Raw genomic sequence first — 18,618 nt, 5'->3', positions numbered from 1 at the left:
CATTTTGGCTGCTAGAAGAAGCAGAAAAGTCCTGATAATTGTCTTCACATACTCAAATAATAGTCATTTTCTCAGCACAGTACTTAACATAGTATTTCTAATTCTTAGAACTTTGTTACGTGGACCTGTTCTCTCTATATTACAGGCAGGCAAACTATATTTAGAGAGGGTAGCGGTGATTGATGCATGACTAGGGAGCCAGGATCCGTATATCCTACCTCCACCTCTACCTGATGCCATACTCGCCATCCCCCACCCCCACTCCCAGGCAAGAATTCCCCAGAGGACATTTATGCATTGAGGACAAGCCCAGACAAATGCAGACTTTTTACAATTAGCTGGGGTTGGACCCCAAACCCCAAAGTAGTTTCCTTGTAGCTAGGCCAAACAGCTAACCAGCTTCTATCTCTCCCATTCAACTTCAACCTGTAATCAAATCTCTTCATTATGGTTCATAAGATTCCCATGATGAAGTGAGGAAAAACACTATGCATAAGAAAGGAAAATAGGGCATTGATTATTTATGTGGTTACAGACTTTTTTATATCTCACAAGATAATAGGAGCCTAGTAATGAAGACTAATTACTGTTCTTGGACCTGCCTGCCCAGTAAGTTGGTCTTGAAGGCCCATAGAGAGAAGTGGGGGAGAGTCTTTAGTACCCCTAGAGGCCAAGAAACCAAAAACTCAACAGGGATTTGAACTCAGATCAGCTGGATTCTAAAATGATACTAAATCAATAGGAGGACAGAAAAACAGAACCACAGCTGGGTAAAGTAGGTTTCTGGCTCAATAGAAGGAGAGATTTTCCCAATGATTTGGACTTTCTAGAGATGGAGCATGCTGGCTCCCATGTAGAAATTTGCTCCATCAATAGTTTTCAAGAAAAAGCTGGAAGTCCACTTGTCAGGAAGTTTTGGGAAGGATTCCTGTGCTTGACAGAAAATTGGAAATCTTTTCAGCCCTACTTCTGTGATCCTCAGATCACTGGCAAGCAGTTCTAGTGTTGCTTTTCTTCCAAACTGTTTATTCTTTTCAGCTGTGGCCACAGCCCTCTTGCAATGGAAGGATTTGAAAACCACTCATTATACTTCAGCAAACTCCTCAGGAAATACTTTGTATTTATTTTGAGTAAATACTTAACTCAGTGTTTCATTGGCTTTTGGGGAACACACTTGTTGAGGGGAAGAGAAAGCAAACACATTAGAGAGGACAAACACTCAGGTGAGTAGAGCTAGAGCAGCCTTGTGATGGTCGTTAATTCAAGAGAATTACTGAGGGGCAGTAGGAGGCACAGGCTTGGTGGGAGGGGAGCTCTAAACACATTTCCTGCTTTTCCAGGCAGGTTTTCGTGGGGTGACTTAATCTGAGTGGTTAAGAGTTCACAGTTACTGAGAATATGCTGCCGTTCCATAGTTGTCATTTACTGAGTTCTGTGTTCAACAGTTTACGTGAATTATCTCAATTACTCCACACAGAGACTTATGCATACCATGATCTACTTGTCAAGCCGTTGGCTTAGGGAAGTAAGGGAACTCCTCTAAGATCCCATAGGAAGAGCTAGAGCCAGACTGAGCATTGGTTTGATTCCAAGGCTGAAGGAACTATTTTTTTTAAAGATATATATATATATATATATATATATATATATATATATATAAAATATATGTTACATATATATATATATACCTCATCCATTTGTATGTACTATTTGAGTAATGCTGAAAGTTAATCTGTAGAATTAGTTTCCATATAGAGATTACACCAACATTAGGTAAATTTTTAAAATAAATAAAAATTTGGGGGTGCCTGACTAGATCAGTTGGTGGAGCATGTGATCTGTAATCTCAGGGTGGTGAGTTCAAGTCCCATGCTGGGTGTAGAGATGACCTAAAAATAAAATCTTTAAAAAAAAATCAAACATTTAAAAATATATTTTGTTCTGTTTTATAAAATTCAATTAAAAAATAGAGATAAATGACTTAAGTAGCAGTTTTCTTTTGCTCTTGAACACTATATATAAGGTCAACAGTCCATATGTATGGTTACTTACAGGGCTGCTGTTGCCGTCATGGGTCCTCAGACATCTTTATAGCTGAGGGCTGGCAGAGAAGAGTGTGGCCAACGTAGGCAGAGGTATAAACTTCACCTCCACTGCCAGAGACCTCCTGCTGACAGCAGACTTCTGAATCACTTCTGAATCACTGTACCATTCATTTAGCAATTCATCACGTATATTCTGGACCTCTTCTTTTCTTAAACTTTTAGCTAAATGTTATTCTTTTATTGTATTACTCCATTCTAACAGCCTGATACTGTCTTATCATTTCAAATCTCCCATGGTCCTCACACAGGCTTTCATTGGATTTGATTTTTTCCCCCTTTTATGTGAAAGAGCAGTGCTCAGTGTTCTTTTAACAAATTGTATGCACTTGGAATTGTACAAGTCAATGCTGATTTTATGCCATATGTTCAAAAACTCTTTGCTTCTCCAAATACAGGCAGTACCCAAATTGCAAGTGGAACTTTGCCAACAGTTATTTTGTATACTGGTTTTTGGAACTCTGTAAAAATGATAGGCATATTGGTTGTATTTCCAAATAGGACAACAGAAGCGCTTTTCAACCCATCATGGATGTGAAGTAAAATCATCTCCTAAACCACCAAAAACCCAACTATTTATATACATAAAACATAGTTGTCCTAGGAAATGCAGATACGCAGATATGTATGTAACCCACCCCTAACCCCAAGACAGCCCCCCTGCTCTGATATGAGCCCAGTGACATTCCTCTTCACTTTTCTAGGTTTTAGGCCATGAGGCTGTGGGTAGTTGAACTTTTGGGACTGAAATCAATGAGGTTGCAGGATGGAATCCGGAGGTTGGAGAGCTACAAGGGGTATAATGGGGACCTCCTGGGGCCTTCTAAGTGTTGTGGTGGGGAAATTCCTGCAAGGTGTCAAATACTTGTTCCTTTCAGTTCCTTTTCCTTGCTCCTTTGTTGCTGCTGAAGGGATTGCAGGGCAGATAAAAAAAAAAAAAAATCAGCCGTGAGGTTTTTGCCGTTATAACAAGATGGAATTGCCTTCCCCTTTCCTTTGGCTTTGGTATCTGTGATAGAGGGTGATGAGAATCTGAGGAGAATCTGCGGCTAGCGGATACGGAGTACCTAATCCAAGCAGGAGAGAATTTCTCCTTGCAAACACCCCTCCTCCCCACAAAACACACACTGTGATGTGCTAGCGATGGGAGAAAGAAATGCATCTCAAGGAATGAATCCAGGTTGGATATCCTAAACGTCTGCATGTTGGTAGCCCCAAGAAGGCATTAAAGAAGAGAGGGAAGGAAAATATCAGCAGAGGAGGGAAGAGATATGTAAAGGGTGGGTCTGTTGAGGTCATAGTTTGCCTGTAAAATAGAGGACAAAACCCAAGTTGAGGCCCGTAAACTCACAGTCCAATTATATAAATGCCATTTTATTTTCTAGGAAAGATGATTTAAAACCTACATGATTAAATCCAGATGTGGAATTTTCTGTGGGTAACTCCACTTTGTCTGTGTCAGCTTTATAATCTGTTAAATGTAAGTAAACCTTGGATTTGCTCTCTTCTCTCTCGTGATTTCCCTCTCTTCAAGATACTAGGTTGGGAACTAGGTTTGCTGGTGGACCCCCACCAAGTGTGAGAACAATTGGTGGAGGAAGCCATGCAGGGGAGGGAGGGCAGCAGGATCTGAGCAAGGCAGCCAGGATCCCAGGGCAGAAGGTGAAGAAACAGGTGGACAACTCCTATTAGAACTGTGACCTATTATGACACAGATTCTTGATATAATCACAGATTTTTTTTTAAGATTTTATTTATTTATTTGACAGATAGAGATCATAAGTAGGCAGAGAGGCAGGCAGAGAGAGAGAGGAGGAAGCAGGCTCCCTGCCAAGCAGAGAGCCCCACACAGGACTTGATCCCAGGACCCCTGAGATCATGACCTTGGCCAAAGGCAGAGGCTCAACCCATGGAGCCACCCAGGCTCTCTCCTTTTCCATGTTTAACTTCAGTGGCATGGTCAGGAACCACTGAAAGGAGAAATCCTAAAATACCCAACTCCAGTGAGTTTTTAAAAATTCGAAGCCAACTTTTTTGGGTATGGGGAGTGGAGCTGCTGAAAGGTGCTGCTAAGGTAAGGTCAAGCCAACAGGGCAGCTTCAAAATTACCAGCAGTGAGTCCCCTTTGGAAAGGCAAATATGTAGGCTTAACTCAAGTCCGTTGCCCTGCAAAAAACGAAGCAGGTGTTAGAGGGATGGACTTTTTGGATAGGATGGAGACCCGGGCGGATGAAGTCTTCTCTGGTTAGAAAGGAAATTTGGTATTAACAGGGCCTCGCTGAATCCCAGTAATAACCAAACAACTGGTGTTGTCCAGCGCACCCGGTGGCAAGTGGGAGGCAGGAAGTAGAAAGGCTCAGGCTCCTTTCCCTGGGTCAGTTCAGGAATTTAATTTCAGCAAATGTTTATTGGAGCCTAATAAGTGTTGGGCACAGTGTTAAGCACTGGGGTATAAAGCTAAATGAAACGTGGTCTGGTCCTTGAGGAGCTCACACTTCAGTAAAATGTCTTCAACGTTCCTCCTGTGCTTTGTTAACTCTTCTCCTGGGGACTTGTCAGGGGACAATTGTAACTAAATCCATTCACACTTCTGAAGTTTTCGAAACCAAGAAAACGAGACACGGCACGGGGCGGGGGGGGGGGGGGGGGGGGGGGACGGTGGCTGGTGGAAAGATGGCTGCAGGGACTAGTGCCAAGCTTGGGAGCCGCCAGACTCGGAGCTCTGATGGTGTTGCCTCCTGGCAAGGAGCAGCCAAGAGCTTCCCCCGCACTGGCACCCTCGAGCGTGGCTGGGGCACAGCGAGGCTGCGGCGGTGCCAACAGCTGGTCTGGTCTGGACCACGACAGCCGGGAGCCGGCTAGGGGCCGAGCGCAGGTCCAGCTCTCCCGCAGGAGACTGCGCGCTCCGCGCCCGCAGCCAGGGGGCAGAGTTCCCGAGCTCGTACCACCGCTGGCTACCTGGGGCTCAGTCCCCACCACTCCCCGCCGAGTCCGCGCCTTCTCTTTGCGAGTCGTCTCTGCCAGCCGTCTCCGCGGAGCTCAAGATTTCACCACGGGCGGCCGCTTCCGATGGACAGGAGCCGAGACGCAGCGCGCAAAGTGCAACGCGCGGCGGGAGGCGAGATGGAGAGGGGAGGGCTGTCCGCGCGGGGGGGAGCGGGAGGGGACTCGAGTGGGGGATTCGAGGGACGCTGCAGCCCCGCCCCCGCCCCGTCTTGTCCTCCTCTTCAGAACCGGAGGAGCCAGGGAGCATGGACCAAACCCGGCTGCTCTGGAACCATGACGCTCGCCTGCTTTGTGGTGGCTCTGGTTTTAGGGGCGCTCCCCGAAGTGATCGGCTTTGATCTAGTCGTCACTTATCCCCTCCACCACCGCTATCGCCATTCGACCGCGGCAAGTCCCCGGCACCCTTATTACCTTCCCACCAAGCAGCGACCACAGAGGACACCTCCGCTGCCCCCTGTCCCGCGCGTCCCGCGCCCCCCGCCCGTGCTACATGCCGAGCGCCTGCATGCCCTCCACGCCGGGCGCACGCCGGGGCCGCACCACCGGGACTGCCCCGCCGGCGAGCCCTGGGTCAACGTGACGGACTTCGGCGCCCCTTGTCTGCGCTGGGCAGAGGTGCCGCCCTTCCTCGAGCGGTCGCCCCCGGCGAGCTGGGCTCAGCTGCGAGGGCAGCGCCACAACTTCTGCCGGAGCCCGGACGGCGCGGGCCGACCCTGGTGCTTCTATGGGCACGCCCACGGCAAGGTGGACTGGGGCTACTGCGACTGCAGACACGGTGAGTGGTCCCGGGACAGAGGCGGCAGCTCGGGACTGGCGGGGAGCCAGCCTGGCTAGCCCAGGCCTTAAGTGTGCCTCGAGGAGAGGTTTGAGTGTGGAGGTTCGGGTTTGCATTGCCGGGTGTGATGGTTGGCTGCCGCCGAGTACCAGCAAAGTACATTGGTAGGTGACTTTAAATGAGCGACGCGTGCTTTGTGTGGGAAGGTTGTCATGAGGATAGTTTTTGTGCAAGGTGCTGCGCCCTGGGTTCCTGGATATGGTCTCTGGCCACTGTTGTGTGTGTCTCTGTGTGTGTACGTGTGTATACGCGTGTTCGTCGGGTGGATGTGTGTTCGTTGGATGGATGCATGTTCTTTAGGTCAGTTTGCCTTGAGGGTGTTACCATATTTACACCAAAGAGGCAAAGTAAAGGAGATAAAGTTTCTAATTACTTGTTATGGAAGGGGAAATACTATATTAAATCTAATATGACAATCAATAACCTTACCTCCTCCCGATAGACCCTGATTTGGAACAACGTGATACATTTTTTGCCTTCACTCTCACCATTGACCTATGTTTGAAAAAGTATGGCAAAATTGTCTGATCAGAATACAACTTGTCAAATGATGTTCACGTTCTGGGGCACAATTTGGTAAATATTATCAGTGAGTGAAAAGAAAGGAAAAAGAGTAGCTTATCTTAGGGAAGAAGCAACTTGTTATGTTTGGATATACTTCTCAAGGATGCATTTTTTTAGCTGTATATGTTCTTTGTGGGCAATTGGGATTAGTTGGTGACATCTAGAGATAAAGTTGGTAACATGTTTTGGTTTTATGGTACAATGAAAACATAATAGGTTTAATGTAAGTAAGTGATCTGCCTTTGAACAGCGCTTCACTTTTAGTCACTGGGGTTTTATTTAACATTAGGGCTCCCCCACACCCCTTTTTTCATAGCTGGGAAGAAGAACTTTATGTCCTTCAAAGTTTGAATTTTCCTTCAAACATCTTGTTGGCAGCTCTCCATCTAAGCTATGGGGCAGGGGTTTTGTAAATTGGGATTCTGAAATATGTTGTAATTTATTTTTGGAGCTAATTTGGAGGTTGGCTTTCATAGTGCTATTTTTTCCCTACAGACATTTTTATTTATCTGAATTGCATTAGCTTTGAGTTAAAGGAAAGTGATAGGAAGGTTAAGATCAATTATCCTTCAGTCTGGAGAATGAAGTCATTGCTATACTCGTGTTTCATGGACAGAATGCCAATGTGGCTATAAAAAAAATTGAGGTGATATCAGGCAAAGAGCCCTAGCATTGTCTCATTATTTACTGTAAGAGATTATCTGTTGTAAAATATCATGTTCAGCAAACATTGGAATTTTTTTCACTTTCCTGTTATTATAAGGTGCTTCTTATTTTTAAATGTATATTAAGGTATATATATATATATATATATATATATATATATATATATATATGCAGCTATACTGAAGAAAAATGGAATTCAAAGGTAAAACCCTATAGTCATAAATTGCTCTTTTTCTGACACATAACTCCTTCAACTTTATATTCCAAACGAGGAGAGTAGGTTGTTCTTTGTTTTCTCCCTTGTGTTGACTAGAAATGTAAATCTAACAGCAGCACAGACTCTTTGTGATGTTTTTATGTTCATAGCTAATTCTCACCAGACAGAATCCCAAACACTGCATAATCGTTGTATGTGCAGTACTTCCTGGGGCAAAGGGATTGAACACAAGAGAAACAAAAGAAACCACCCAAGATGGGAGATAAATGTCACCCCCCCCTCCAGAACAGGAAAACAATTGTCTGGCTATGTAATAATTAATTACTTTCACAGACCCAGTCTTGATAACCAGAGCTTCCCATCCTTTCATTTACTCACATTCTGATTAGGCATGATCCATTCCTTTGAAATGACTGGCATGTTCTGAACATACTTACGGCTTTCTGGCCTTGGTCCTACATCTCACTGAGGAGGATAAACGAAGCTATCATGGAGTAGTGAAAAGAATATGTAATTATGCTTTAGAAAACACTGGTGTCTGTTATGGCTCTGGCAGTACTATATAGTGTTGGGTAAGACTCTTAACTCCCAGAGCTTTGGTTTCCTAATCTGTAGAAAAGCAGTTTTTGAATAGATTGATTCAAAGAACTTTTCCAGCTTCGAGCATGTATCAAAATAACCTGGTCTGATAACAGCTAGGATTCATTGAACATTCACTCTATCTTGGATGCTGAGCTAAGCATTTTATGTATTGTTTTTCTTATTTAATTCGCATAACAACATTAGAAGGCAGTGTACAATCTCATGTCACAACTCATTTTGCTCTAGTTCTTTAATTATATAAACATGGAGAAATATATGTGCTGTCTGATGATCCATCCCCTTTTTGTAGCTTAAAGACTAGTCTTAAAGGAAAGAGGAAAGGAATTATGTTTGGTCCAATGCACATAGTTTCCCATATCTTAGGATTTAGAGATATCCAGAGGTTTTTTTTTTTTCTTTACAAAAAACAACTAGAACAAAAGGAAAGAAAATTTATAGTGAGATCCCTCCATCAAGAAATAAACTGGAAGCCAGAGTTACATATCTAGTTGCATTGAGAGAAATGAGTCGGTGTCTTCAAGCCTATTTGGTCTAAGCCTATTTGAAGGGGCGCTGGGGGGATTTCAGGTAAGCTAAGGTAAGGTCTGGACTCACCAGTGGCTCAAATGTCTGAGAGTGAGAAAGATGATGCCTGGGCCCCAATTGTATGAAACTGTGAATTAGTAATAGAGTCGTTTGGAGGATTGGAATACCTAAATCAGCCCAGGGAGTTTGTTCTCATAATGAGCACCTAGGAACTTCTTAAAATGCAGATACCTAGGCTGTAGCCTTCAGAAGGCCTGATTAAGTAATCTTTAGATCTGTCTCAGGAATGTGCATTTCTTTCTTTCTTTTTTTTTTTTTTAAGATTATTTGTTTATTTATTTGACACAGAGAGAGAGACAGCGAGAGAGGGAACACAAGCAGGGGCAGTGGGAGAGGGAGAAGGGAGAAGCAGCAGGCTTCCCGCAGAGCAGGGAGCCCGATGTGGGACTCCATCCCAGGACCCTGGGATCATGACCTGAGCCGAAGGCAGATGCTTAATGACTGAGCCACGCAGGAAAATGCATTTCTGATGAGCAGTTAAGGTGATTTGGATGCTGAAGACCCTTTGTCATACTTGGGAAAACCATGGGAGGACGTCGGAACCCATCTAGAATGTACAGTGGTGGATGATTAGGTAGACTGAGTCCACCATCTGTGACTTAATTCTGCCAGGTGTAGGATCAAGAAGAAGGCATGCCAATCTATGGTACCTTTTTGTGTCATTCTAGGAAATGGCACCACTGGTTTTTGTTTGACTGGTGTGGGATAATATAACCTAGTTCACCAGAATATGATTATTAACTGCATGTGAGCTAGGTTATTTTTTATGTTTCTACAGAAAGAATTAACATGCATTTGATCCCCCAGCCCCCCAATACCCTGCAGTAATTTAGAGCTTCCTGACTAGGAAGGGAAAATAACTTCCCAGTCACTGGTTGGCATGGCAGATGGGACAACTTGATGCTGTGCTAACTACTCTCCATTACAAGCAGCCGAGTGGAACTCAGCCACAGGTCACGGATGACTGATGGGCAAAACAGGTACAATAAGTGGTGATAATGCTCTAATATTGGAGGTTTCACCAGAAGGAATGACTCCTCGATCTGACTTTTCGTCATGTCGTTATGCTAAGCTGTTCGTAGACATGTACCCTTTGCAGTCTCCTGATTCAAAGAGGTAGCAGACTTGTGGGACAGTTGTTTACAGGCTGTACTCTTTGACGTCCATCTGGCGTTTGAAGTGAATGTTAATTAAAAAGTTGGCTGGAAACTGTCTCTTTTTAAAAAACGCTGCATCTTGATCCTGTGTAGCGGGTTCTCAGAAACATTAGCAATACCAGATTTTATGTATTTCCTGGCTGGATTGTAAATTTTGAGCTCAATCTGCTTTTCAGGATAAAGCAGATATAAAATACTTTGATTTGAAGCATTATCGGACTCTACTAGTCTGAAGACTTCTTTTTTTGAAAGAAGAAAATGAGATATCTAGTTACTATTGCCTTTTAAAAAAAAGTTTTATTTTGGAGAGAGAGAGAGAGAGAGAGAGATTGAGTGGGAGGGGCAGAGGGAGAAAGGAGAGAATCTCAGGCAGACTTGGCACCAGATACAGGGCTTAATCTCATGACCCTGACATGACGACATGAGCCAAAGTCAAGCAAGAGTCCAATGTTTAACTGACTGAACCACCCAGGTGCCCCTAGATACTATTGTCTTTTGTGAGTGATTATCTGTGAGTATAAATAGATATATGGCCATTGCCTTTGTGTGTGAGTCTGTGTGTGTTAAGGTAACCTTTGTAAAAGTGATTTGGTTCACAGGTGCCTGGGTGGCTCACTGGGTTAAGTGTCTGCCTTCAGCTCAGGTCATGATCTCTAGGTCCTGGGATGGAGCCCCGCCTTGAGCCCTAGGTCCTGCTCTTTGCTCAGCAGGGAGTCAGCTTCTTCCTCTCTTTGTCCCTCTCCCTGCTCCTGCTTTCTCTTTCTCTCTCAAATAAAATAAATGAAATCTTCTAAAAAGGAAAAAAGGGTGCCTGGGTGGCTCAGTCATTGAGAATTCTGCCTCCGGCTCAGGTCATGATCCCAGGGTCCTGGGATTGAGCCCAGCATTGGGCTCCCTGCTTGGCGGGAAGCCTGCTTCTCCCTCTCTCACTCCCCCTGCTTGTGTTTCTTCTCTCGCTGTGTCTCTCTCTGTCAAATAAATAAATAAAATCTTTAAAAAAAGAAAAAGAGGAGAAAAAAAAGTGATTTGGTTCATAATCTTGGAGGCAAACCTAAATATATAGCAATAAGATGCTACACAGAGGTCCTTCATTTGATGGCTGCTATGCAGCTACTCAAGTGATAATTGTAAAGATTATATATAAAAGATGGAAAAATGCTTATAATGGTAAGGGGAAAAGATGGATGCCAAGTTTATATACATTATGACTGTGAAAAAAAGATGCCTTTGGGAAAAAGGAAGGAAAAGGAAAAAATTGTAATTACTGGGGTATGAGTGTGGCTTGGATTAGTTAGGGTGGTGGTTTTCATGGCAAAGACCAGAAAATCCAATTCAAAACGATTGAGGCAATCAGGAGATTTGTTGTTCGTATTACAAGAAGTTGGGCTCCAACATGATAGGACTCTGTTTCTCTGCTATTCTCTTGGCTCCTCTGTTCTCTAAGTGTGGCTTGTTCCGAGCTTCCTATTGGGATAGGAGAGCCTGCAGAAGAAAGGAGGGGCCCCTCCTCATGTAGTTCACATAGAAAGAGCAAGGAAACCTTCCTAGAATTTCACTCTCCCACCACTGACTTCCTCTTGGATTTCATTGGTCAAGACTGGATCACATGTTCATCCCGCATTCTCTAGAAAGGAAAATTCAATTAACGCAACTGGATAGTTTAATCAGGGTGAATCCTGGAACAACTGGGGACTTTCCTGGCAGGAGGAAGTGAGGTAATTGTTGGGAGAACCAACAGGGTCTGCTAAGAAGTATGGTTGGAGTTTGTCCTTGCATTTGGGAAACGATGCGATTAAAAAATAATAGGAAGTACTTCTGTGAAATGTTACATTTATTTTTCATCTGAATCTAACTGAATCACATTTAGACCCTGATTTGATTGCAAAAGCTTATTTCCTTGTTTGAGGATGCTGTTTGCAGGTCTAGCAAATTTATGTCTGAAGTGAATAATTCCATAGTTATTAAGATACTGAAGTTAGCTCAATTGTGAGGTAGACACTTTTAATTCTAATTTTGAAGCTTCTCCCATCCCTGAAGTAACTCGTAAAGAAAGCAGTCCTCTGAAATCTCTTCCTTGAGTCTGCATAGTAAACAAGCATTTGGTTGTACACTATGTGAACAATTCATTTAGTTGCCTTCTCTGTGGTTGGGACCTTGTTCAGGAAATGTTTATTTTTTGCCTCTTTCGCATCTTATTTTTCCAGGGCAGTCTCCCCCCTACCCACTCCCCTTTCATCCTGCAAGTCAGCCCAACAATATTAATAAAAATTTTATTGTATGCAAAGCACTAAAGTAATGAGATTTTTCCCACACTACAAGACACCATCTCAATACTTCTTATTAGGATCACCAGAGGGACGCAAAGGGTGGAAAATGCTGGTTCTTATTAACAAGGCAAGGATAGATTTCATTAAACATTTTCTGAATTCACCCTAGCAGCAATTACAAAGATGAATAAGAAATCACTTGTGTCCTCTGGTTGAGGACACCTATTCTGTGATTGAGATGTCAGAAGAATACTAAGCATTTTCATTACCTTTCCTGTGATCCCTACTCTAGGAGACAGATAAGAGGATTATTACCAGGAGTAGTTTAATTTCATCACTCAGAGCTGAACAATGAAATGTTAATGCCCATACCATTTGCTTGTGTGTGAATAGTTCAGAGACACACAACTGATGAAGTTTTCTGCTAGGGTTATACTCGTGTGTTAGTATGCCATCATTAAACCATGGAATGAGTCTCCTTTTGCATAATATTGTATAGTGTTTTAAAAGAAGTACTAATTGATAAAATTTATAAATTTCTAATAATCTCAATGTAAATGAGTAGAATTGCTTTTAAGGCTACTCTTTCATTGTTTAGATACTCTCTCATTTTGACTTAGACCAGTTGAGATTTTTTTTTCCTCAACACTGAAGGTATCTACATGAATAATAAATGAACAACTAATATGAATTATAGATGTGAACTAATGGAGGCATATATATAGTTCATTTGGAACTCAATCTGAGGGAATGTTTCATATGTTAAAAGATGATTTAATTTCATTTTGACATGGTATGATTTGAATAAAATCTATTTCACAGTGCTAAAGCCAGTTTTGGTTATGGGTAAATATAATCATAGAAAAACATCAAAATTAAAGCAGCCTCCTGTACTGAACTTTAAAAATTCAACTAACAACCTCCCAGTTCAGTTGTTTTTACGCAATGAGAATTTTTATATATTTCATAATTAAGATAGGACATGCTCATTTAGTGTATTTTTCCAGTGTTGCATTTGGTATGAGACATAGAATTATGTTTAATTCACTTGTGTAATAGGTGTACTAAATTGTCCAACATGTAATGGGCTTTTTTCTTCAGAATAGTTCACACATTGGAATTTTTCTATCACTTTCAGCTTTTTTTTTTTTTCACTTTCAGCTTTTAAGTATATATTTTGTCCGCAATCTGAACAATAGCTTGATGTCACCAGCGTTCATTCTTTCTGGTTCCATCAGAACAATATCAATGACTAAAATTAATTATTTTGTGCTTCTGTGAAAATCAGTAATAGATGAGAAAGGATTTGTATGGTAACTGTAATTTTATTTTAATCATTTATCAAATTGTGATATTAAAAGATTTAAAAATATATTTTTAAATTTGTTCAGAAAACTCTACTGCTTCCTTTTTGTTGGTATTTCTTTCAAACAAGTGACTGCTATTCTCTAAGTACATGTTAGTTAACGAAATAGGCATAGCTTTTCATTTGGTTTATTTTGGAATGAGCCGGATTCACAGAACAAAGACAGCTGACTCACCTGATTCCTTACCTAGTATTTCTTTTAGGTCTCCTTGAAGTATATAGTATGAAAAGGATGGTTTCGCTAGCTGTCCAAGGAGGGAGGTAATGCTGTCATGGCTCAATGAGTATTCTAGGGCTGCTGGAACAAGTGCTACAACTGAGCCGTTTAAACAACAGAAACATACAGGTTCACAGTTCTGGAGGCTGAAAGTCCATAGTCAAGGTGTCAGCAGGGCAGCCCTTCCTCTGAAGACATCAGGGAAATATCTGTGCATGGGATCTCTTAGCTTCTGATAATTCCAAGGCTTGTGGGATGTACCCCCGATCCTCAGATGGTGTTCTCCCTTTGTGGGTCTCTGCGGCTAAATTTCTCCTTTTTATAGGAACAAAGGATTAGAGCCCACCCTAATGACTTCATGTTAACTTGGTCATCTGCAAAGACCTTGTTTCCAAATAAGGTCAGATGTATAGGTAGTGGGGGTTAGCACTTCAACATTTTGGTGGGAGGAGGAATAGAATTCACATCGTAATAGGCTTACAAACTGATAAACTAATGAGACTTATGAAAGGAATTTTAATCTAGTCAGCTATTTTCTGGACGATTTCTTTGTCTCCACTGAGACTGATAAAATGGTTAAAGGGAGTCCTTTTTTAATGTCTTTTCATTTTGGGAATTCCTGTTTTTTGTTTTTGTTTCTTTAATTTTTTAAATTTTAAGTAAACCATCCGCCACACATGGGATTCATACTCCTGACCCTGAGATCAAGAGTCACATGCTGTGCTGATGGAGCCAACTAGGCAACAGGGAATTCCTGTTTTTTAGCAAAATTGCCCTTAAAGCTAATTTGAGTAACATACATTTTTTTTTTAAATACTTTATTTATTTATTTGACAGAGATCACAAGTAGGCAGACAGGCAGGCAGAGACAGGGGGAAGCAGGTTCCCTGATGAGCAGAGAGCCTGATGTGGGGCTAGATCCCAGGACCCTAGGATCATGACCTGAGCCAAAGGCAGAGGCTTTAACCCACTGAGCCACCCAGGCGCCGGAGTAACATACATCCTTTATGTTCCCTTTCTTTTATAAAACTAGAGTTATAACTACAAAGAAGAAAAATAATAGTAAGCTAAAATGACAATAAATTCAACAGTTTGGGCAGGGAATTAAGGTGGTAGAACTCTGAGCATTATTGTGCATTGACACATTTTTGCTTTTAGGTAATTGTAATTAACCAACAGACAGTTGACTTTTTTGGTGTTTGTGGGGGCGGTGGGCAACAATCTCTTTCAAGAACTCTGGGCAGTCCTCTCCATGACATGATATCACGCATAGCTTTACAGTTCCAGACATTCTTCCGGAAAGTTTTGTTTTGTAATATTGTAATGCCTGTTTTAGTTGTCCTGAAACCTCTATTTGAGACCTCAAATTTTAAATTTTTATTATTAACACATTTTAAAAATAGAAGCATTTAGAATAGAATAATTTCCATCAGACTGGCACTTGAGAAACTTTTTAAGCCAGGGCAGCCCATGTGTTCCAGAGACATTAGCTGACACTGTGAGGAGCATTGCAAAGTGCTTCTCTGGAGTAGGAGTGTGAGGGAAGGAAGAGGGATCAATTTTTAATAATAAAAGAGCTTTATATTACTTTAGCAATGTAAGTGAGTTTACCAGGCTTTGACCTTTGTGGAGTGAGTGCTTCATTGTTTCACTGTTTTTTGTTTTTTTTTTTTAATTGAGTTAAGGATATTTCCCTCCGTTCACTTTGTAATTGTGTACCTCTAAATTTGTGCGAATGTATAGTGTTTCTACAAATTTATACAGCCTGTGGGACTCCTCCGTTGGGGGGTCAGGCTCAAATGTAGATCACTGGAAGGTAGTCCGTTCTCTCCTGTTTGCAATGAAGAGGTTAAAACCTCTTCAAGCTGTCTTGTCTTACCTTCCTCTCTGGTTATTTCTTCCCATAAAATGTTTGATAGATTAGTTGCAATATTTCAGACAGAATAGTTCACATAGAATGGTGAAAGCCACATGACATAATGCATAAAGTACATTATGCAAAGAACATGAATTCATAGACATGAAAAAGACATTGCAGGGTCTTTGCTAGGGTTCAGAGATGGGAGGGTAGCAAGGACAGGACTCTAGGAGATAACTAGAGTTATCTAGTTATCTAGAGATAACTAGAGATAACTAGGAGACAGAGGAACAGTAGGAAGAGTGGGAAACTAGGAAATAGGTGGTCATGGCAGTTGATTTGGTCCAAATCTTCTTCATCCATAAATTGAGAGAAATGAGTTACGGTTTTTGAGATTTTGACCATCTTGGCCATTCTAAGAAAATAAATGTAACTAGAGCAAAGTAAAACCAAAAACAAATAAAAACTGCTACTTATCTTAAATGTAATCTAAATTGTACAAACTTTTATTATTTTGGAGCCTGTTCTGATATTTTTTTTTTTAAAGATTTTATTTATTTATTTGACAGAGAGAGATCACAAGTAGATGGAGAGGCAGGCAGAGAGAGAGAGAGAGAGAGAGAGGGAAGCAGGCTCCCTGCTGAGCAGAGAGCCCGATGCGGGACTCGATCCCAGGACCCTGAGATCATGACCTGAGCCGAAGGCAGCGGCTTAACCCACTGAGCCACCCAGGCGCCCTGTTCTGATATTTTTTAAAGTGCTCTTTCAAATAATTATTTGAAGAATTATGCACTATGTGGAATTATCTTCCATTAAGAACTACTCACCCTGAGTCCAAAGTAGATAATTTGTCAGATATGTTAGAAATTTTTATGACCTTAGGAGAAGGATAAACTGGGTGAGGGTGGAGATAAACGAGGAGGGTGTGGGAGCTGGGGAAGTTGGTGATGGGAATGGATTCTGACAGAGAATTCATTAGTCATTGACTTGCAAATTGACTTTCCAGAATTGTAAATATTTGTATTCATTTGTTAAAGGAAAATTGGATGAGCACTCCACATTTCTTGCCATATAGCAGATACAGCTAAATGAATCCAGGCTTTCATAGCATGTTTGGAGAATCTGAGAAAAGATGGTGGAAGTGATAGTTCACCTGGAAGCTATTTCCAGCTCTGTCTTTGCCATTACCATGATGCACGGGTAGTAATTATACTTCATGCAGAGTTTTCTGAGTCTTATCTCCAAATGCCTTTATCATTTAAATTATATGCACACATCATTTCTTCTTGATAGCTTTTTGGTGATATAGGCAGTATTTTACATTTTATTATGATTTTTTTTAAACATGCGTAAGTAGTGTTCCAGTTTGTTTTCATTACCAGAACTTTCTTCCAGGGGCGCCTGGGTGGCTCAGTGGGTTAAGCCGCTGCCTTCGGCTCAGGTCATGATCTCAGGGTCCTGGGATCGAGTCCCGCATCAGGCTCTCTGCTCTACAGGGAGCCTGCTTCCCTCTCTCTCTGCCTGCCTCTCCGTCTACTTGTGATCTCTCTCTGTCAAAATAAATTAAAAAAAAAAAAAAAAAAAAAAAAAAGAACTTTCTTCCAACCCCTGACATGAGTAATTTGGAGAAGGGGGTTAATAAAGAGGCAATAGATTAATTTAAATATCTTTTAAGTAATGTTTGTTTGAGGTGAGCTAATGAATTTTTTGAGTTGAAATAAAATTCTGGTATTTGCGATATGCAGGATATTATGTAGGTCTCTATAGAGGAGATTTTGTGGTTAAAAAAGTCATTAAAGTTCAGTTAAACTCTTCAGACCTGTTTCTTTAAAAATGTTTTGCTGGTGGGGCGCCTGTGCGGCTCATTGGTTAAGCGGCTGTCTTTGGGCCAGTCCTGATTCCAGGGTCCTGGGATCGAGACCTGCATCGGGCTCCCTGTATAGCAGAGAGCCTGCTTCTCTCTCTCTCCCTCTGCCTGCCACTCTGCTTACTTGTGATCTCTCTCTCTCTCTCTCTCTGTCAAATAGATAAATAAAATCTTGAAAAAAAATGTTTTGCAGGGGTGCTTGGGTGGCTCAGTCAGTTGGGCTTCTGCGTTTGGCTCAGATCCCAGGGTCCTGGGATGAAGCCCCATGTCAGGCTTTGCTCAGGGGAGAGCCTATTTCTCCCTCTTCCTCTACTGCTCCCCCTGCTTGTGTGCTTTCTCTCTCTGTAAAATAGGTAAATAAAATCTTAAAAATTTTTTTTGCAGTTCATGCTTTTCCTTTAGCTAAACAGGGCTTCCTCTTGCTTAGTCTGAATTGAAGAGGTTTTGAAAGTATGAATGATGACTTCGAGATTTCTCTGCCATGTGAGTGATCCATGTCCATGCTCTCTCCTGAATAATCAGGATTTGGCAGTGTAATGTTTTGCCTCCATTTATTATTCTTTTCTTCGAATTAAATGACACTTTGTACTTGTCTTGAGACAAACAATATGTGTTTCTTAAATAGTTACATTTTTAAAAGATGATGGCTTGGAAAATAATGGGTGCCTAGGCCAGTGCAAGTGAAATGAATGGGTAATTTGTGAATCTAATATTTTGGAAAATTATTTTAAAGCCATACTTTGAAATAAGTTTGAAATATGCAAAATTTGATGGAATTTTTTGGTAGAACTTACTTTCTTAATTTCTTTACCTGTGAAATGAAGGTCATCATAAGTGGCTTTAAACAGAGTTTTGTGAAATTCTTCAGCTGTCCGAGTTTGCTTCGGTCTCTGCTTAAGGGTCCCACTTGTGGTCTCCCAATAGCCACTCCGCAAACCAGAGCTAATAAGAAGGGAAATGTAGCACCTCAATCTATCTGCACTTAAGGGATGTAATTTTGACTGGGGTACTTGCATTTTACTCTTGACTCTTTTCAAGACTGAGTGACTCAAATCATGGACTCTGGAGCAGCTAAGTGAGGATAATATGTAAGGGGAGGGGAATTTCCAGGGACACTCAATTAAACCAAACAATTCTGCCTGGTGGGAATTTTCCTAAGACTGATATTAGGCAATGTCATCAACACCAACACCTTTTTGAAATTATAGGCATAATATTTAGAATTTCATGACTACTGCTTGAGATTAAAAAGGGAAAAAGCATTTTGCTCTTTTGTGGTGAATAAATCAGATGGAAGGAATATATAAC

The 18,618-nt window shown here is 41.6% G+C and overlaps 1 protein-coding gene across 2 annotated transcripts in view; it reads left to right on the top strand.

The window, feature by feature from the left end:
- Nucleotides 1-5,065: 5,065 nt before the first annotated feature.
- PRSS12 (serine protease 12) overlaps nt 5,066-18,618 on the top strand; it is a 77,640-nt gene continuing 64,087 nt past the window's right edge. For both annotated transcript variants that reach the window (XM_047718313.1, XM_047718312.1), the window contains exon 1: nt 5,066-5,883. In XM_047718313.1, the coding sequence (XP_047574269.1) occupies nt 5,172-5,883 (712 nt within the window). In that variant the 5' untranslated portion in view covers nt 5,066-5,171. The remainder of the gene's footprint in view (nt 5,884-18,618) is intronic.

This window comes from Lutra lutra, chromosome 2 (assembly GCF_902655055.1).
Source record: "Lutra lutra chromosome 2, mLutLut1.2, whole genome shotgun sequence".
Taxonomy (NCBI): Eukaryota; Metazoa; Chordata; class Mammalia; order Carnivora; family Mustelidae; genus Lutra; species Lutra lutra.
The sequence above is the reverse complement of the archived record's forward strand: the minus strand, read 5'-3'. Positions and strand labels throughout refer to the sequence as shown.